Below are 21,006 nucleotides of genomic sequence, written 5' to 3'. Positions count from 1 at the left end.
CGTGCTTTTCTTTAGGAACATGCTGTTTATGTATTATTAGGAGACTACTTCCCAACCCACTGGAATTCTTGAGGTGCTATCTCAAACTGGCATTTAAATGAAGTTTTATAAATTGTATTCAAAGCAATGCAAATGAAGATGATTGAGAAATTTGATATGATTAGGTGAAATTGGACAAATATTCCCGATCCTCATACTCATAATCCTGCTGTGTAGTTCAGGAAATTGGGCATGCTCCTTCTTTTGACAGTCTTGTCACATCAACCTACTTATACCCGCCATCTTTCAAGCATCCTTGTCATTCTGTGAATCCGTTGTAGAAACATTCATCTCAGGTTCTCAAAGAACCTGACAGCCCTTTGCTTTGATGTAGGATGTTTGGGATTTTCGTCAAGTGTATGACTAACACTGACAGTGTTAGAAGGTTCTTTTTGCTTAAAAAAAAAACGAAGGGCGGATCTTGAGTAGGGGGAGGGCCAAGGGGCTGAGTCATGGATCTGACCAAACAAGTGTAACAGAAGCTTGCATGAAATTGCCTAGAACCGCCAGGGGAGCACTTCCAAAATGTATCATCTGGATGTTTGATGCAGTCATGTGAGGGATGTGCGGTCAGGGCGCAATTAAGACAGAGGGAGTAGTAACGAGGGATCAGGGTGTGAATGTTTCTGTGAGCTTTTATCGAAAATGTGGCCAGGTGGAGGTGAAATCGCGGAAGATGGAGCTGAAGATTTGCAAGGGGTGATCATGTGGGAATTGAGCTGATATCCGCAAGGTATCTTTGTGCGTGGAATGAGAAGAGTTTACACTTTTACAGGCCGTGTAGTGTGATAGTGATAGCCGTTTGTGCGTGCCCGCAGAGTGTTGTAAGAGGACCGAATAAGTGAGATGGGATGTGTTGAACAATTTAAGGGAAATTGCTTCAGATGGTTATTTGAGCCTTCCTTTGGGAAAAGGATTCATTTTCGGATGGGGTTGAAACGGAGTGAGAGAATGAACTAGAGAGCTGGAACAAAGGGGGTAAAATCAAATCAAATAGAGGATAAATTTGTTCCATTCTGGAGCAATGCAACTTGTAAGAAAGACACAACAATATCTTTGAATAATCTCAATCTCATTTCAAAACCTAATACAATTATGTTGGAAAGAGTGTTGGGTTCAGTCATGCACATAACATTATCGTTTTCACTTCTGCATTACTTTCCCCTAGAAAAGTACAAAGTGTGACTCATTGTGGGGGGTCTTAAAAGAAGATGGAATATGCACTATTTTGTGAATAAATGTAGGGGCCCACAATAAGGTTTATAAAAATGTAGAGTAATACCCTTAATACCAAATAAGGCATAAAGTTTCCATTGAAGTGACAATTGCTTTTAAGCATAAAAGTGTCAGTGATTCACAGGTTCAAAATTATTTGGTATTTGGGGATGGTTCTTATGTGAATGTATCTTCAAAGCTACACACTTGCAAATCGTGAAATACTGTTGCACAGCTGCCCTGCGGAGGTTGGAGATCTGAAAAAAGAATACCAGAGATTTTTGTTCATCCTCCTTCAGCCTTTAGCCCATCAGTAATCCGAGCCTGTTATAAACTGAATGTAGATTTATATCCAATCATAAACAATCTCCATATCTCTTTATCAGTTATGGGACATGCCCCAAATAACTTGGGGACAACCCATCTAATGTCACTCGGACCTGGGCAGGCCGTAAAACTTCATTTTGAAATTCTAAAAATAAACATGGGCTTGAAGTCGTCGATTACATTAAAACTATGTACATGTTTTCGTCACATTGTCACGTCCACACTGTCCTTTTTTAGAAGCTTTATTCAAGTTTGGTGGTCAAACCTTGAAAGCTTTGGCTGTAATTTGTTGCAATGCATCATGGGAAAGTATTTATCAAGGTACATTTTTGAATATTTTATCTTACAATAATTGAAAAAAAAAATCATTCTGCATCTGTCAGATTACTATGTAGGCCTACCCTTTTAGTTTTTTCCATTAATACGAATTACAGTTGGTGTTTTTACTTATTACCATTCTATCAACCCTAGAACCCCCCCCCCCACGGCCTGTCAACACCTCCTTATCATGTGAACCTAAAATGTAACTCAAAAGTAGATTTAAAATGAATTCAAAACTTGTTTGGTTTCCTGATGGCCTTGTTCAATTTGAATTGAAAAGGGAATAAATATAGATTTGATTTCCTCTTAATCTCATTATACAACGGAAACTAGGTGACAATTCTTTGATTGATACGTCTTACTTAATGAGTCTAAACTATTTCTGAGGGACGTTCTACATACTAAATTCAAATACATCATCAAATGAATCGTATTAGTGAAAAGATGAGAGGTGACAGCGACAGCTTAAAATAAGGTTATTCACTGTCCTGGCTAATTAATCAAAGCTCAGTAGGGGGTGTTCTGTGGATTAATAGGGGGGTTAGGTGTGCATCTTTAGGGGAGCTTTGTTACTCGTTGTTTCGCTGCGAGGGTTGTTGTTCGCTCGATTATGGGACATTTGATATGATTGAGACTGGGAAATAAATTTGTTTGGGCTGAATGGGCAGGATATTGTGGTCTGCTGCTTGTGGAGAAGGGGGAGAGATGAATGTATGGTTTGTATTAAAAGAATGAAGGAAGGTGTAGTTCAGGATTGATAGATAGAATGATGGATGGATGAATAGATAGACAGACAGACAGACAGACAGACAGACAGATAGATGGATGGATGGATAGACAAATACCTGCAAATAGAGAAAGGCTTTAGATTCCAATAATTTTAGGGAAATGCCACTTTCTTTAGGGTGCATCACAAATAGGATTAAAAAAAAAAGGTGCATCTAACTCCAAGACCAATGGGAGGGGCATCAAGGTCAAGGTGAAGGACATCCAGGACCATGGCCGTTGATGATCTTGGAGTAATTCAAGCCCAGGAGAGAGATAAAGAGATGGGAAGATAAGATAACTTAACTTGCTCAAGGATCTTTTTTTGTCATTTCCGATCATTTTTTTCACTGTAGGATCCTAATGCATATTACTCTCTTATCCCCTGTGATACTGATTTTGCTTCAAATTTGCCATTGATATATTCTGCCTTCTGGCTCATCCGTGAATGGATATTTTCATATCAATAACTCCATCTGACAGGCCAAAGCTTAATCAATCCTGACAATGTTTTATATGAATTGGGAAAATACTACACACACTGCCCTTTGGGATGCTCTTAGTATGAAAAGCGAGTAGCTGTTCTTTAAGATCTACACTTTGAGTTTGATGTACAGGCTTACGGACTAAAATCCTCTTCAAAGTTGTACATTAGTAAAAATCTGTCATAGTTAATCAGTTGTGTTCATATGGGGTTCAGGAGAGAGAAATGTGGGGGAAGGGGAGGGAGGAGGGGAGTGAGAGAGATAAAGGGGGGGGGGGGGGTAAGTGGGTGAATGGTTTCGTATCATGTCATTAAATGACCCAGTTTTTAGAGTCTCCAGAAACCAACTTTGATGTTGAACATGCAAATAGAACATAATGAGCAGAAGGGGCCAGATGGGTAAGGTTACTGCACTCTCTAGTAGAGGATGGTGAAAGGGAACGAGAAGGGATGAGGTGAGTGGTATGAAGAGGGCAAGAATTCACCCCTCTTGGGGCTGTGATTGGTTCTCATTGTATCATAAAGTTGCTAGGGATACATTCTTGGCTTTTCTATTTTCACTCTTCCCAACCCACTTATTCCATTTATCTATCTATTGATCACCTTGTTTGGTAAAATTTTCTGCAATTTCCTCATGAGATACCTAATTTTGCCTGGAATTTGTGAAATAAAAGCCTCCATAGAAAAAGGTGCTCCTACCGACTCCTCCCGCACGTTTTGGATGGTGGGATTAAGGGTTGGTCCCAGATGTGACAATCATATCTGATTTATACACATCTGTAAAAATGCAGTTCCAGACACACATAGCTATCAAAACTAATGAATAAAGCAGTTTTTGTCTAGATGCCTGTTGGGTATGCTTTCCTATTAAGAAGATGAATTATATCTTCTATTGTGTTCCCTTCCTTTCCCATCATTATTTATCCCTGATGATTTATCATCACCCATTAATATCCCAAACCTGGACGTTACAATCGGTCATGGTTTGCAGTAAGGGTGAAGTTCTGACGCAGATACCCGGTCAAGTGCGTGCGTGGTGGTCTGTAAGCTCCCCCTCTTACAGCATGACGGATGATAAACGAGCCTAAAACCCGAGATGTCTTAATACAGGGATTTGGAATATGTGATGAGCGTTCCATTATCATTCTGCGTCCAATCTGATTTGATGGGATCTGTGGGCGCAGGCAAGGCAGGATGCACGGGCAGGTTACTATGTTTACATGTGATGATGAAGATGAGTGTAGATGAAGAAACGTAAATGTGTCATTATGAGAACATGCCCTTTCGTGTATTGCTATAAATCAGAAGGAGATATACATGTAGAGATGTATTACAATCTGAACATGCCCTCTTTCTTAAACAATGCCTTCATTCAATATGCCCATTTTGCTCTGCCTGGTGCCATGTGTCTTGTAACAGAGTAATGTCCGAGATTTGGTCTATGCGAATACAGGGTCGTAGTATGTTTTTATATATGCCTACTGAGCCTTATCTGTCTCCTTTATTCAGACATTTCTTCCATAATTTACAAGCTCCTAGCAAATAGTAGTGTGTTTCTGTGAAATGGCAGTGTGAATAGGCTCTCCATAATATTTGTTACTGCCTGTATGGAATGTTATCTTCTTAAGATATGAACTCACCCATGTCTGCAATTTGCCTCACAAATAAATAAGACATGAATCTTGGAGATTGAGTCAGTGTGCAGAGGTTATATACCTACACACGGAATCATGACCCCATATAGTCTGATTACACAACCTATACACTGTAAAAAATGTTGGTAGTAATTAAACACCACCCCTGATAGGCATTGTATAGTCCTCTTAGGAAAACGCCTGAGAATTGTTAAAGAAAAATAAAGAGTTTAAAATTACACCTTTGTTTTAACACTGTCTGATGTTGTTTGAATGCAGACCTGTCTTTTGTCAGCCTAAAGCCAAACTGGTGCTATGAGTTTTTCACTATATATAGATACAGGGCTGGTGTTAACTTTATAACAGTGGCGTTACACAGTGTAAATTGATGCCTGAAGTCAAGCATCCTTGCTTTGTAAATTAAAAAGTTCAGCTACACCATAAGATCACAACCATTCTCTTTCAGATTACTATTCATCCTAATCCATTTACTAAAAAGTTTGTATCTGCAAACTCATCTTCCCCTTGCACTGTAACCTACACTATTGCAATGCTGTCTTTATCAGATGTTAGCACCCATGTTTAGCAACCTGTCGTCTCATATTTGGATCACAAATGACTTTACAGAAACTGCATCTTTTACCATATGTGAACATCTCCATGTCTGCTAGTAGAGTCCTAAATGGAAAGGGGATGTTTTTGAGCGAGGTGATAATGTGACCAGCTGCATGTGCTTTTATATAGGATCAATGAGAGAAGAAAGATTAAAGGAGAGAGGGAGAGTGTGAGGGAGGGGGAAGGGGGAGGGGGAGGGAGGGAGAGTGTGAGGAGGAGGGGAAGGGGGGGGGGGAGGGGAGGAAGAGTAGGGGGTTGTAGTGGATGGATTTCTGTGATGATAGTACAGATAAAAGGGTGTTGGAGGAGCACTGAGGAACTTGGGAAATCAATTTCTTTTCTGTTTTGACAAGAAGAGTAAAAAAAAAAATTTATAATGACAAAGCTCACAAGTGATAGGCAACATTGTTTTGACAGAAATTTAATAGGTGCATTGGAAATGCACACCAGGATCATCCAAGTTAAATTATAACGGAAGATACATGTAGGAAGGGGTGTGGGTGGGAACGTGCCTGATTTTGAACATTTATTAGATATATCTCCCCAATAACCTTGGTGATTTTAAAACATCTTGTACATATCAGGTTTAGTAATTGGTGCAAATGAAAAGCGCTCTGTGTGTAATGAATGCCTGAAGGTTGCTAAAAAACAGGAATAGCAGAACGCAGAAATTGGACTCATCACCAAGGGAATAAGGTGTCCACTTGTTTGCGAGAATTTGATGAGAATTCCATGCGCGCTGCAGACCGCCCAAACTCTCCCATTGTCGGCCTTTTCGCCCCATTTCCCTGGCTTGGCGACAACGACGATGTGTGCGTGTTGTGGTAAACAAATCTATTGAACCTTGTTATCAATTTCTCGAGTCCTCTTTCCCAAGTCGTTCAGAAACTGGAATTTGAAGTACAGGCATGTACCAGTTATGGTTCAAATTTTTTATGAAGTTTCCCTCGTTTTTCTCCTGTCGGTCTTTGTTGCCATTCTGTCTATTTCATTGAGAAACTAGAATTTGAAGTGCAGGCATGTACCTTCTTTGAGTCGTTTCTTCTCTTTAAATGTACCTCATTCTTTGTCTCCTATTTCACATTTTCTGTCTTGTCTTTTTTTTTTTACATTGCTTGTTACTGAGAAAATGGAGGTAAAGGAGGGCCTCAATTCCTACATTTCATTTCGACGACTTGTCTCTTTCACATTTTCTGTCCATTCTTGTCACTTCACTTTTAGTTAGAATCTGCATTTCACTTTGCCTTCTTCCTTTGTTGGAATGCCTCTTCAGCCCTCTACATTCTATTGATTTTGCTACCTTTTCCACATCTCTCTTTCCCCAATACCTCCCCTCCCTGGAGAGAGCACAAAATACAATAAAACCAAGTGAAAGTATCAAAAAGACCATGAATAAAACATTTGATTTGTAGAGTCCAAATCAAATCAAGTTTGTTTGTGGAGGTCTATACTCACCATTGTATTGGATTGTTTTCCAAGCCGGAGTAGCTCCCGGACAATTTCATCCATCTAAAATCGCACAAAGGACATAATTTCCACCTTATTTCCTCCGCGTGGGTTAAAAAGAAAAGGGCCACACTTTGCCAATTTTGTTGATTACATCAGCATCATAAGAGACAGGTGATATGAAAAAATGTTGATCATTTCAAACTGGCAAACTATCTGGATGATGGGGCAGTTTTAATTTTTCTTAGAGTTCTTTCATAATGTCATTACGTAGACAATAATTATTAGCAGATGGTGGCAAAGAACTTGATTTTAGTTTAAGATTAACAGTGTCATGTGTGTTTCAGTTAACACTACATTGTTTACAAAGAGATAAAGTCAAGGAGTGAATCCTTTTTGTAGACCAGAGGGTCGTTTCATAAAGCTGTTCGTAAGTTAAGAGCGACTTGAAGAACGACTGGTGAACCTTTCTTACGTGCCAAACCATCGCCAATGAATATACCATTTACCACAAGAAAGGATCACCAGTCGTTCTTAAAGTCGCTGTTACAAACAGCTTTATGAAACACCCACCAGATTTCTATCCTTCATAGAACATTCATAAGCAGGAACTAGTGATCCTGGTGTGAACGTATTCATGCATATTCCTGTACTGGCCTCCATCTAATCACGATAAGGGCCCTCTCCATATGTGATTAGTATCACATCGACCTCAATTCCTCCGCAACACTATGTACTCAGGATCTGGCCCCTCAATGAACAAATATGCAATGATCATTAATCAACAGAACTAACTTAACTGGTCCTTCAATTTTCACCTTCCTGATTCTCTCTTTCTTTTAAGCTTTTGATGTTTGACCCCCCCCCCCCACCATGTTAGTTCTAGTTTGTACATTCTTCTCCTGATTCTTAATGTGAATGGGTCATAACATTGACTGATGTAGGAATTAGTTTCTTCATGGACTCTACTTCTTTGTGGGGTCCATGACTTCTTTAACACCATTTTTTTACGTATGGGGGAAGGTAAGAGGTGTGTAGTCCACCCTTATTTATGTCTTGTCCATCAAATATTCCAATAACCCTTTAAAAAGTCAGATTGTGGTCAACAAAGATTTAACTAGTTTCTTCAAATGCTCCCCTGAAGAAATCATATTGTGATAGACGCCGAGTGTTTATCTTCCATCTCTCATTTATTTTAAAATCATGCCTCACTGCTTCCCCTCTTCTCTGAATTTGATTGCTCTTATCCCCGGCAGACTGGCAGAGGTAATTATCGCTCGAGAAGAAGTCTGACACATCTTGATATCAAGAACATTTCCAGGCCGGATAAACTTCATCCAAATGTTAAACTAAAGTTTGGCTTGTCGAGATACGGAAGATTCTATATCCTTCTTCGTCACAAAAAATATCACCTCCAGTTTGGTGAACAGGAAAATATCAAAAGAGGGAATCATTGCTGTGAAAAAGTCATTGACACATGGAAGAAAAAGGCAATAGTCATGTGAAGAAAATGGGAAAGATATCAGAATCTGAGTGCAATACTAATATATAAAGGAGGAAGAGATGGAGCACAGTGTGGCCCTTTGGACATTTATTTGTTTGAGTTCCATCTCCAAACTTAATGGCAAAGAAGACCTGTGGGGCAGTGTTTTCATCCCCAAGAAAAGTCATTTCAAACCGACAGAGAATCATGGCATTGCCCTCCAAATAAAGCATCATTCTCGCATCGCATCGTTGTCCACCCAGGCAATATCAGCCATCTCATTATTCCAAGGAAATGATGGTCACATACATCAGCGAGTGCCTCCTCCCCCTTTCCCTAGCCGACATCTCAGAGATAATGAAAAACAAATATTTCAGGCTTTGTTTCAATAATGAGGCTCATAAAATTGGCGGTGGCATTTCTCTCTGAAATGGTCGCAGATATGATATGACGAGAGATATAGACGTGGTGCGCATCCCACGAAAGGTCAATTGTATGCTTTCTCAACCTTCATAGCAATATCAGTCTTACTATATCTAGGTAATTGTGGTTGTTTATAGTAGTTCAGAAATACAAAATACCCTTTTCTATCTGTCAACCATCCATCTTCATGATAGATTGGAGAGCTTAGCAGCAGACCTATGTATGTAGTTGTTTTGGCATTTTGCATTGGTTACTCCAATATTGGTGAAATCCCTTGAAAGAAATAATCCAGAGATATATTTATTAATTTGTGGGTCGTAATGGGATGGTTGCTGTAGCAACAATGATCATAGGTGTTTTTATTGGACTTGATAGGCCATTTGGGATTCACCTAACTATTCTCACGAATAGCAGATTTCAAGCTGTTAGCAAATTATTTGTTATCTGTTTTAATGAGGGCATTGTGCATATGCCACCCTTTGAAATTAATGAAATATTCAATGCCCGATAAAAAGCTGAAATAAGATTTTTTTTCAATGAAAAATATGTCCTACAATATTGCTTATTGAAGCTTCTCAATAGGAACAATATGTGATAGATGTGGACAGTGAATAGTTGCTTTTTGTAACTAACTACATATGACAAAGAAAAAGGCAGCATTCATAAATTTTGATTAAAGCAAGCCATTGAGGGTTCTGTACTACATCCTTGAAACTGGAGTTAACCCCCTGACTACTGCATTCTCCATCCCATAGACTACATGTAGAGACCATCCTTGGTTTTGGCCATCAGTGGGTTAAACTCATATTCAATCTTCTTCCCTTGCTTGAGCAACATTTCACAATGATTGATGAAGCAATCACATATTTTGCACACACCAAAAAAATTGCATTACTCATGTCAACTAATTATTCCTTGGAGCAACTTTACAGACCCCTCTCTTGGGGAGTGTTTCATGAAGCTGGGGAGTGTTTCATGAAGCAGAAAATCAAGTGATTTTCACTGACTAATTTGCTCTCAGCCAATCAGATGCAAGGGTTTGCAGTAGCTTATAACAATAATCACTTACTATTCGTTTCATGAAATGCTCCCCTGATTGACTGGCTGCTTTTCACTTGATATTGATCAGGCAGCTGCTCTCATTCATATGCAGATGACCTCCACGTTACATTTCCTTATATTAATTTACATCTTTAGCGGCGGTGGAGTCCAAACATATTTTTGGGATAGCTGCAAGTCCCCTTGACGCGATCGTGGTGACTCATTCAATAATTCAGATATTTTCGGCATGCATTGATTTCACCAACGTTACATGAGCATTAGGTTCGGATGCATGTTGCAGAGCTAGGTAAAAGCTTGCGGTAGTGCTTGACTCATGGTGGAAAAGCGTGAAAAATCATTGAAAGGATAAAATAACATGGTTTGAATCATCCAATTTGAGATTCGGCATGACTTCAGGGTAGACATAATCACCACTTCTCTTGAACGCAAACATCTGATATGTTACCTCATTAACACTTATGACCGAATCCACCAAAACTTGGCATTCTGTCTGTAATGATTGTTATGGAGACATCACCTGTTAGAATTTCAAATAAATGCAAAAACATTTTCCTCTGTAGATTATCAGAATATCTATATCCTTGCGAGAAATTATTAAACTTTAACAAACAAACAAACAAACAGGCATAATAAAGTGTTATTCTTGTGTAAAATGATCAATTTCAATTATCAGAAAGTGTCTGGTTGATTTGAGTGCTCTCATATTAAACAAAGAAATGTTTGTTGATGGGCAATGACTTAAGGACGTTCCACAGTTATGTTTGTGCGCATTATGATCTGCGCATGGTTTACACTCTGCGCGCTGACGTCACAATGGACGAACAGGTGATTAATTAGCTGCAGGTGTGAGCTGATTTTTCTCATCTTCTGCACTTTAACTGCAGATCCGATGCGTTATTTCTTGAAGCTAAAAAATAGAATGATTCCACGGACCATTAAAAAAAAATTATCTACAATTTCAAAATACTTAACTCTGCAGTGCTGCCAAGAATAACTAATATTACCCCGAGTTTGAATAAATGGTAGAGTGGTTTTGATTTTTTCTTCACACAGATGCAAAGCATTCGGCGCATTTTTGGTTTTTTTAAAAGCACATTTGCTCTAATAAAAATGCTGATAGTTTAAAAACAAGCACATGAACCCCTATTGTTTAATGTTTGTACCTCTTAGGCATACCTTCCTCTACAACTGTGCAAATTTTGGTGAAAATGACATGGATTTTGAATAAAGTGCAGCATTTATTGTACGTTTGTAGTTTGTTACTGAAATTTCACATTTTTTAGATTGGGATTTTGTTATCTTTTACGCCATTTTTAAGAACTGACAGTGCTGTTAAATAAAAAATTGCAAACAAATAGCACTATAAATAGATTCTCCATTCTAATGATACAATTATTTACTCTCTTGCGAAATTTGATGACTTTTTCATGTATTTTGACTGAGTAATAGAGGTTTAAACTCATTGTAGTAATCTTGGGCGGTCTAAAAATGCCAATTTCTTTTGAATGCGCAATTTTTAAGAACATCAATTTGGGTGAACTTTGAAGCTCTATAGCAAAAAATCAAGCACATGGACCTATGTTAATTTTTGCATATTTCGAATATTACGGTTCTAAAGTATCTATGTGCAAAGTTTGGTGAAAATGACATGGATTTCACTTTAACTGTGGAACGTCCTTAAAGGAGAATGAAACCCTTGAAACCAGCTGAATCCATATCAAAGAGAGAAATCAAAGAAACATATTGTTGAAAGTTTGAGGAAGATTGAATGAATAATAAGAAAGTTATGAGCATTTGAATAATGAGATCACTAGTGCCATGTAGATCCTCCCATCGGCAATGCGACCAAGATCTGTGATGTCACACACGTACAACTCCCTCATTACTCTAGTACTTATTTCACTTATATTCTCACTTTTATAGAGTCTATCACATGGTGAGGTGTTCTCTTTATGAGATGACAAGAACAGAGGTTTCACAACATTATATCATTGATGAATCGTTTGTCATATGATTAGAATGAGCAAAAAGAGATGTTTTGGGGTATATTTTCAGTGTCCAAATGGGAGAGTTGTACGTGTGTGACATCACAGATCTTGGTCGCATTGCCAATGGGAGGATCTCCATAGCATTAGTGATCTCAACATTCAAATGCTCATAACTCTTTTATTGCTAGTCCTATTTTACTCAAACTTTTGTTGATCTTATTCTTTGATTTTTCTGCTTTCACAAAAGCTAACTTGCTTCAAGAGTTTCATTCTCCTTTAAGGCATAATTTTGAAAAAAAAAATTGATTTAATCAAACATGTAAGTTAATCAAATATATCACCCTTCGTTTTCTTATAAATATAGGTTAATTTTAACGATCATTTCATTCTTGAATAAATTGGTAGGTAGGCCTATACTCAATTACTGGAATCTATAATAGATCATGAATATTTTTTGCCTTGACTCAGTTAATCTGTTACTGATGATCAATCGTCATCAGTAGTCAGTTAGCATGTATGCATATTTGTTGCTATATTGGGCAAGTTGCTGGTATGAAAAATAATTTTATTCTGGACTGATGCCTTAGGTAGTATAATGAAATATATAGGCCGACATATTCTCAGTAATGGTCTGTTGCATATAGGCACTTCATTGTAAGATTTGATTGCATGACCTACTTGTACTTGCTGTTTTTAATAGGAGACAGCTCTGTTGCTCATGTTCGTTAATGTTCCATGATAGAATGAGAAGCCCAGCATGATAGGAATGTGTTGTCAAGCTCTCCTTGGGAAGAGGGACAGATGTATATTGGTAGGGGGCGATGACTAGTCCATACAAACAAAACATCCATCATAGATCTCAATTCATGGGACCGCACTACTATAAACAACTCAGAGGGTTGTCAATTGGTGGATGATGGTTTTCAATTCTAATGGGTCAAATGTTCGGTGTTAATAGAATTTACCATGAAGTTAATATTACTCAATACATCTGTAGCTAATGGGGTTACTTAATTCACATTAACCAGTTTGTCCTTTTTTTCATTTCATGGCTCCATTTCGGCCTCGTATGTTTTATGACCAGTTGGAGTGGGTTTGAATGATATGTATTAAAATGTCCTCCTTGAGTTCATTATGTATGCTAAACTCCACCATACATTTGGCTGCAGTTAATGGACTTTACATTCATTCAATGCTATGGATTCCCAGAGCAATTTGAGTATAACAGATGCTTAGACATTTTTTTTAGTCGATTGGAGTTTGATATCACTTAACTTTCTTTTTATAATAACAAAGTTTTTTGTATTATCAAACATCAGTTGTCTGCAACTTTTTTTTTCTAAGTTGAAATTCTTGAAATAGATGGGAAGGGCTTGATGAATAAAAGGATTATGCTGCTCATGTCACATGATATACATCTACATCATATCACCTGACATATGTCTGTATCACCGGACATATCTGCTTCTTGTCACATGATACTAGGAAAGTCATTCTGAACGGAGATATTTGTGAGATGGATATTGTTTTTGGTTGCAGAAAGAGGAAAATCTGCTTTTTGAGGCAAAATGGCAATCATTTATTTATATCGTGATCTTTAGTGATGAAATAAAAGATCAGCGACAATATTTTACTACAGCCAGGGATGCACCTGTCCTCTTGCTTTGGGTGACTGAAATATACTGCAATGGGTAATCTAGCTATATAGGCCTATCAAAATAGAATTGAACATTGCACGAGTTCTATTTTTTGCAAGACAGTTTTTGTATATATATGCATACATCCTACGTAAGGGTGAAGTCTATGAATAGGTTTATTCCATTATAATTTACACATTTAGATGTTAAGTCGAAGGAAGAGGGCGTTAAGGCGCATTACGAACATTGAAAGAAGACCCAAAAATTCACCTTAAATGCAGATGTAGAAATAAATATATATATATATATTTTTTTTTTTTTTGGGGGGGGGGGAGGTTGAAAATATGTGCCAACAAGCCTTGATTTAAGTGCTATTTTGTAAATTGCTTCTGTGGAACTTGGATGAATTCCATGCTTTTTTAATGGAAAGATATTTTGAAATTCGAATCTGATAATGATATCATCACCTACTGATTATGATATCAGTACACACAAGCTTCTTTGCTGCTAAATCATTATTAACTGAGCACAGTGCAAACACAATTACTGCCTGCCTTGGTTGGCTCTCCTGGCTCTGGCAGGGATAAGCAGGTCGCAGATCTACGGGATATCTGTCCTTATTATGGGAAATACCAAAATTGATCCCGTATTCCATCACCTGGATTGGCGGTTGAATGAGGGGAAAAACAAACAGTAGCTCATTTAAACTTTCATGTGGGATGAAAGATGACATGAATTTACAGAAGATGGATTCTTACCGGTTGAAGAAAGGTTGCAAGTTCATCAAGGTACAGTTTACCTTGTACATTTTTGGACATGGATGGGATCTTTAGCTTTGGAAAGAGTGAAGTGTTGAAATAAACAATTTTCTTTTCAAATTTTCTGTTCTTTTTTCTCTACATTATCTTTTCTCTAATGCCTCTCTATTATTCATTTTTTCCCCCTCAGAACGTTACTATCTGACATATTCCATATACCCTTCATATAGAAAATGATAAATAGGTTATTGCTTAAATGGTAGGTGACTTGGCTCAAAATCTTTTAACCCCAGTGCTATATCATTGTGATATGATGATGAATTTGCAATGAATTGCACAATGAGAATATACTTTGCATTATAAATTAATAATACTAATATAGGATTTGTATAGCACAGTTATCCACCTTGCTAGGTGCTCAAGGCACACCTATGTTACCCCGGCTATGCTAGTCTTCTCATTCCGGTGTGCACAGCTGTTTGAGGAATTACTTCCTGCTGGTACCCATTTACCTCACCTCGGTTGAGTGCAGCACAATGTGGGTAAATTTCTTGCTGAAGGAAAACACGCCATGGCTTGGAATCGAACCCACGTCCTTCAGATTGAAAGATGAGTCTTAAACCCGTAGACCACAACACCCCATTATAGACCATGTACAGTGTGAACCTGAGTCGATTCCTTTTAAACCCTCCTACAACTATCCGTTCGAGCTTATTTCATGGCCTTCTTCGGCCATCAAAAGTCTGAATTTGGATTTTGTTTGTACAAACACAGCAAACATATCCTTTTCCTACAATGCAAATTCAGCTCTGACAGTGTGTACTCATCATTTATTAGTGTCAACATTAAGTTAGAGAGCATAGAGGGTGTTTCATCAAGTATCTTCTTGTCAGTGATTATCACTGACAAACTTACTCTTAGCCAATCAGATGCAAGGATTACAGTAGCTTTTAACAAATACTCGGTGAAAATTACCAACTATTTGTTTCATGAAATGCACCCCAGGTCTTTGAGCTCTAGCTGACATTGCTGTTCGAGATCTGAAGGCACCGCCGAATACCCTCTTGCCATTTCAGCAACGCAAATACCCATGAACATTGATAAATATGACTTGTAGATCCATCATTTTAATTTGAAAGTGTGCCTCGATTTGAAGCTGTTACAGAAGAAAGCGGAAGAGTTTTATGTTGTGAGCGATGATCCAATTTTCTGCTGGCTCAGCATGAAGTTTAGAAGATACAGAAATGAAATCTCCTTTGACTTGACATTTCCTGTGAGAGCGCTTAGAACAAGGATGTTTAGTCTATCGTAGAATGTGCCAAGCTTGATCAAAATGTAAAAGGCTTTCATAAAATTCAAAATTTTCCTTAAATTATTTGCCAAGAATGTAGTTTGAGCTGGAAATAAATTTATTTAGAAATTTCAAACTCCTTTCTAAATTGTAGCCAGCAAGATGCAGTTATCACACACCTCACCTTTAATACTGGCTGGTTTTTAGAATGAAGTGGAAATATGGTACTCAATTATTTATAGTGTGCACTGCTATAGAGTAATGGAAAGTGGGTATTAAGTGATAATGTACTAAGAGTCCTTCGTACATAATTATGCTAATATTCATTTAAAACCAGTAGAATTCATTCCTCTTCGATCACTGGATCACGTTTAGGTTTTCTCCTCACCTTTCCAAGTTTTGATGGTTAAATACCAATGCACTATTCATAGGGGGTAATCATTGGCCTCATCAACTGAAATACGTGTGACATTGTTGAAGTTCAGTACAAGTGGCTGGATAGTTATCAACCTATTACATTAGAAGGAATTGTGTTATAACACTACAGGCATAATTGTCAGGTTTGGTGTAAATAGACTCCCTTTCTACTGCTTCCCTCTTGACTCCCCCTTCTCTCTCTGTTCTTTCTCTCTCTTGCCCCCTCATCTGTCCCCTTTCCTCTTTTACCCCCTTCTCTCTCCCCCTCCCTTCCCCTTCCCACCTCCTTCGCTCTAGCTCTCTCGCGCTGTTTCTTTTTTCTTCATATTTCTATGTGCTTTTCCCTTCTAGTAATTCACAGTTCTCTTCACTTCAAAAGTGCAGCCATTGACAAGTTTGATATAGTTGATCATTTTCACTCTAAAGAAATTTGTTTTTGTATTTAAAGTATTTTTTCACTTGGTTATTTTAATTTTCACCCTTTTTCCTTCTTTCTTTTTCCTCTCCCTCCTTCCTTTCTGGCTGTATAATTTCATCTGATTTCCATTAAAATATATGAAAATCAATTCCAAAACTGTTTTGATATAGCGTCATCCAGTGCAAATCGTTTCTATTGCTTGTTATGATTGAGAGCTAACCTAATGAGTATTGCTGGAACATGAAATATAACATGTTGACGTGATGGATCTGGACTCATTACTATGCAACTGATATTTCATTGTGGTTGACATGGAGGAGATTATGGCATTATGCATGAGGGTATTCTCGGTTTTCTGGGCATGCATCATTTCACATTATAAATGGCTGGAAACTATATTTCGTCTGAAACCGGTTCGACTTCAATATTTTTTTTTTTTTTTTTGGAAGGGGAAAGCAATCAAAATTAGATGGTAATGCCTCCCTAGGTTATTTTTGTGATTGATCCCTTGGCCCGGAATTAGGGATCACTAGCAGATTTAGATGGTGATTTTTCCTTTTTTGAATGTCTTGTTCTATATTTCTTTCACCCCTTCAGTGTCCTACTTTCAATTTCATGATAGCCACTGAAGGGGCCATTCTTTACAATACATGTTTTAGTGCATTCTTTTTAGAGTTGATACAGTGTTGCTCATGGGGTGTCAACTTTGAAATTCTGTATGATACAGAGATAAATGCATAGAGAAGGCTGGACATCAATGTCACTGGTGGAGGTGGTGGTGTTGGTAATTGTAACAATGACAGTGGTGGTGGTGGTGGTGAAGATGATGATGATGATGATGATTATGATGATGATGATGATGATGATGAATATGATAGTGATGATGCTGATGATTGTACCAGAAATTATGATTATGATATTCTTCTGATGTTGATAATGATGATTGTTTAGGAGGATGATTGTGATAATTACTCTTAGGGAACATACTCCTTGTTCTAAACCATAGTCTGTTCCAAGACAATCAACCGGCAAATGGTGCAAGTGTTCCAAATAAACCTGACATCATTAATAATATCCGCAATAATCATGAAAACTTTCTCTATTTTTTCATCCTACAGCACCACCAGTTATCACAGTTGGCCTGAATAATGAGGCTGGTATAGAAGGGGGCACTGCAATATTCTACTGCAAGGCAACGGGTGACCCCGCCCCAACGTTTCAGTGGTACCGAAGCAAGAAGAGGGTGCGTGGAACTCGTTTTGAGATCGTTGAGATGGAGGGAGGATCTGTGCTGAGGATATCTCCCCTTCGAATTAAAGGTGGTAGTGGGGACCATGAACACCCGGTGATGTGTGAGGCAACCAACGATGATGGAAGAGCCACAACACAAGCAAGGCTGATGGTTTACGAAGGTAAGCGTCAGGATTGGGATTATATGGTTAAGGATCTGGGACTTACTAACACTAAGGTTTTCGATGGATTGAAAATGTGAAAATACCTTTTCATAGATAACAACTGTTCCTCTTTTGTAGTATTTTATACTCTTTAAATTGTAGGTTTTATGAATTTTGTTTTCCTCATAATCGTTTAATACACCTGTCGAGTGGAGCAAGTTGAAAGTACTCTTTTTATGCCCAATTTTTTTTTCTTCATCCCTCAAAATTTTGCAATTCTCTTCACAGGGTTGGCATCCATGCCTTTTTATGATTGGTTCCTGGTTAATGTTTTGAATAAAATGCATAGGCAACAACAATTTTCAAAACCTACTTGAAATTTTTACAAATGTAGTAGTCAATGGGACAAAAGATCGAAATGAATTCAAAAGAATTGAATTAGCTCTTTGTTTCATTGAGCAAGTAAATTGCAAATTAAATATAATGAAGGGATAGAAAACGATGCTACTAAGTAAGGTCTTCTTTATGGGTTAAATAAGAACAATTTAAGGCCTTATTCAATTATGAATGTATTGCTATCTAAAACAGATCACATTCATTTGCAACAGAGTAGTACACATAATGGTGACCTAATAATGAACTATGTTAGCTTAATGAGGTGTCATGGCTAGACCCGACAGCCCTCTTCTAATTAAATTGAACCTAATTGACATATAGCCTTTTAGCGTCAATGAGCACTCGTATTTGCCAACATGAATATTTAAGTTAATGAAGTAATGGTATGGGCTACCTACGTGCCTACGTGTATTATTTGCGTGTATATGATGCCATTATTTTATGATGGGTGTTATTAACATGTATAGCTAGTCATACCATACAGGGTATAAATTGGGGCAATTTTTTTTTCATAGAACACTCTGTCTTGTAGTGTTAAAAACGCATCAGAAAATATCGAAGTATAAATCTTAATTCTCAAACGGCACTTTGTATCCTGGAAAAGGCGCTACATTATTAGTGTTTAAGTATGATTTTACACATATTTCATATTCAAAATCCAAGAATATGGCTACAATTTTGCTTATTGACGATGGTCTTCAAAGTTCTTTTTAAGTCTTATAGTGATCAGATTCTCCAATCATTAATGAGACAGGGATCAACTACTTTATAGGCCTATATACATGCAATCCGTTAAATCAAGCTTCTGTAGACACTGAAGTAGGAGAAAAGGCATTTGGACGTATTTTCATAAGGGGCTTTGATAAAGAGGGCAGGGTTGTTTCGAAGAGTTGTCCCTCCTTATTTGTTACTGTGTACATTACCTGATATGAAGATTTGCAGTTGGCTGCAGGGCCAAAATTGATTTTTCCATTGATGGGAAGAATGAAATTGGGTTATTCAAATGATGGCCTACTTTTTTTTAGGATCTATATTGTGTACTGAACATGCTCTTAAGGCTAAATAGATTTGCGGCATCTATACTTCATTCATGAAAATAATAATTGTGTTGATAAATGGATGTTTGTAATTCTCCATGTTCCTTGTCAATTTCAGCTTGTGAAAGATAATGTAAGGTGCATTGCAAAAGGAAATGATCATGTTTTCATTTTCGGATATTTTGTTGCGTGTTTGCCTCAATAGATGTGGTGAAGTTATTTGTGTGTATGTGTTTATTGAGATTCAGGACAGGGACCGATGTTTTACAATGGGACAGGGTTTCTAAACCCTCTTTCTTTCCCCCACCCACCACCTCCCTCCCATTTCTTTCTTTTTCTCTTTGCACATTTGGTATACCATACAGTTTATTATAATAGCAAACTTGTTTACTACAATACCTGTTTATCAAAGCGAACTCAGATCTGGTGCCATGATGGCCCTTTGAGGCACGGGAGATCATCAAATCAAACACAATTGGTGTCTGTTTATCACAGTACTTATTAAAACCCAGCAACATGATGTTAAAAAGAAAAGAAAAAATGAAAATGAGATGTAATTGAGCAGATAGTTACACGGTTCACCGGCGGAGCAGATCAAATGCTTCCAAGGCATAAAAACATGTTTTTAATTGGGTTTCAAGCTGGGCGAATCCACCATGGAGACTTTCATGAAGTGTCTTGCTGCTGATTTTTGCCTGGCAGATGCGCTCTCAGCCAATCAGATGCAAGGATTTTAGTAGCTTATAACAGTAATTGTTGGTTGCTTCATGAAAGGTTCCCCTGACCTTCTATGGGTGATTCATTCAAAATTCATCTCATGACTTTTAAGATATGGTGATCATCTCGATTCGGCAACCTCCTGGGTAAATGAAATTTATCGAAGAGATGAATATTCTTAGTATTTCAAAGAAGGGTTTAGGCCTATTTAAAGTAATTTTTCATGCCTATAATATTTGAACTGACGGACCTTTTTTCTCTCAGTAGCAAGTTGTTTGCAAAGAAAGAGAAGCACAATTTGGTATTCTTGATTAACAAAAGAAAATATGATGTATGAATAAATGAATTATCATTTAATGATATGAATAATCAGTCCATGATTATCATCTATTGGCACTTGACATTTCTCAAAATAGCTTTTCCCAATCCCCTCCATAATATCCAATTGATGGATGCCCTGAAATTAAAGCATCCGTGATAAAACCCAAATCAAGGGTTGTCAACTTTTGATGGATTTTTATGGAAATTTCAAGTAAACAGCACTTTTTCAGTGAATACAGAATATTTTGTGTGCAGTTCTGGCGAGATAGAATTTTACGATTTTTTTTTAAACAAACAAAGTGCCATAAAAAACTCTTTCAGTTGTAACTGATGTGGTGCAATTACTGCTACTCTTAGCAGTAGTAATTTTCTCATACCAGGAAGCGGATTTGGGGACTGAAATAAAAGGGGGGTAAATATTGTGGTCGTTAGAAACCCACAAGGCACAATTAGCCCATAGAACAATATTATTCAGTTGTGATATTTCAGAACAAGACCATTTCCTGTGAGTACAATATACTGTTGCAGCCATTTCTAAGTTACATTATATATTATATACTACCTCCTTTTCTCACTACACCACTTCCCTGGAGTGGATACAAACCCAAACTGGATAATAAAGAAAAACAGAAAAAACACTTAATGATTGTCTCTTTTCCATTATATGTTACCTTGAATAATATGTTTGGAAAACATTACCATTACCTTAGTGTTAGCAAAATAAGAACTTCCATTTTCAAATTGATATGCTACTCTGTGATCTCAATCGTACTCGATAAAAATAAGGATGCAATCATGATATCCTTGAATTATTTAAA

General features: G+C 37.5%; 1 protein-coding gene across 1 annotated transcript in view; it reads left to right on the top strand.

The window, feature by feature from the left end:
• Window positions 1-20,803, top strand: part of LOC135155892 (receptor-type tyrosine-protein phosphatase S-like) — a 52,273-nt gene extending 31,470 nt beyond the window's left edge. The window contains exon 3 of the mRNA XM_064106207.1: window positions 17,442-20,803. Coding sequence (XP_063962277.1) covers window positions 17,442-17,815 — 374 coding nt within the window. The 3' untranslated portion in view covers window positions 17,816-20,803. The remainder of the gene's footprint in view (window positions 1-17,441) is intronic.
• Window positions 20,804-21,006: the final 203 nt, after the last annotated feature.

The sequence above is a fragment of the Lytechinus pictus genome, chromosome 11 (genome assembly GCF_037042905.1).
Source record: "Lytechinus pictus isolate F3 Inbred chromosome 11, Lp3.0, whole genome shotgun sequence".
Classification (NCBI taxonomy): Eukaryota; Metazoa; Echinodermata; class Echinoidea; order Temnopleuroida; family Toxopneustidae; genus Lytechinus; species Lytechinus pictus.
This window is presented reverse-complemented; position numbering and strand designations above follow the sequence as displayed.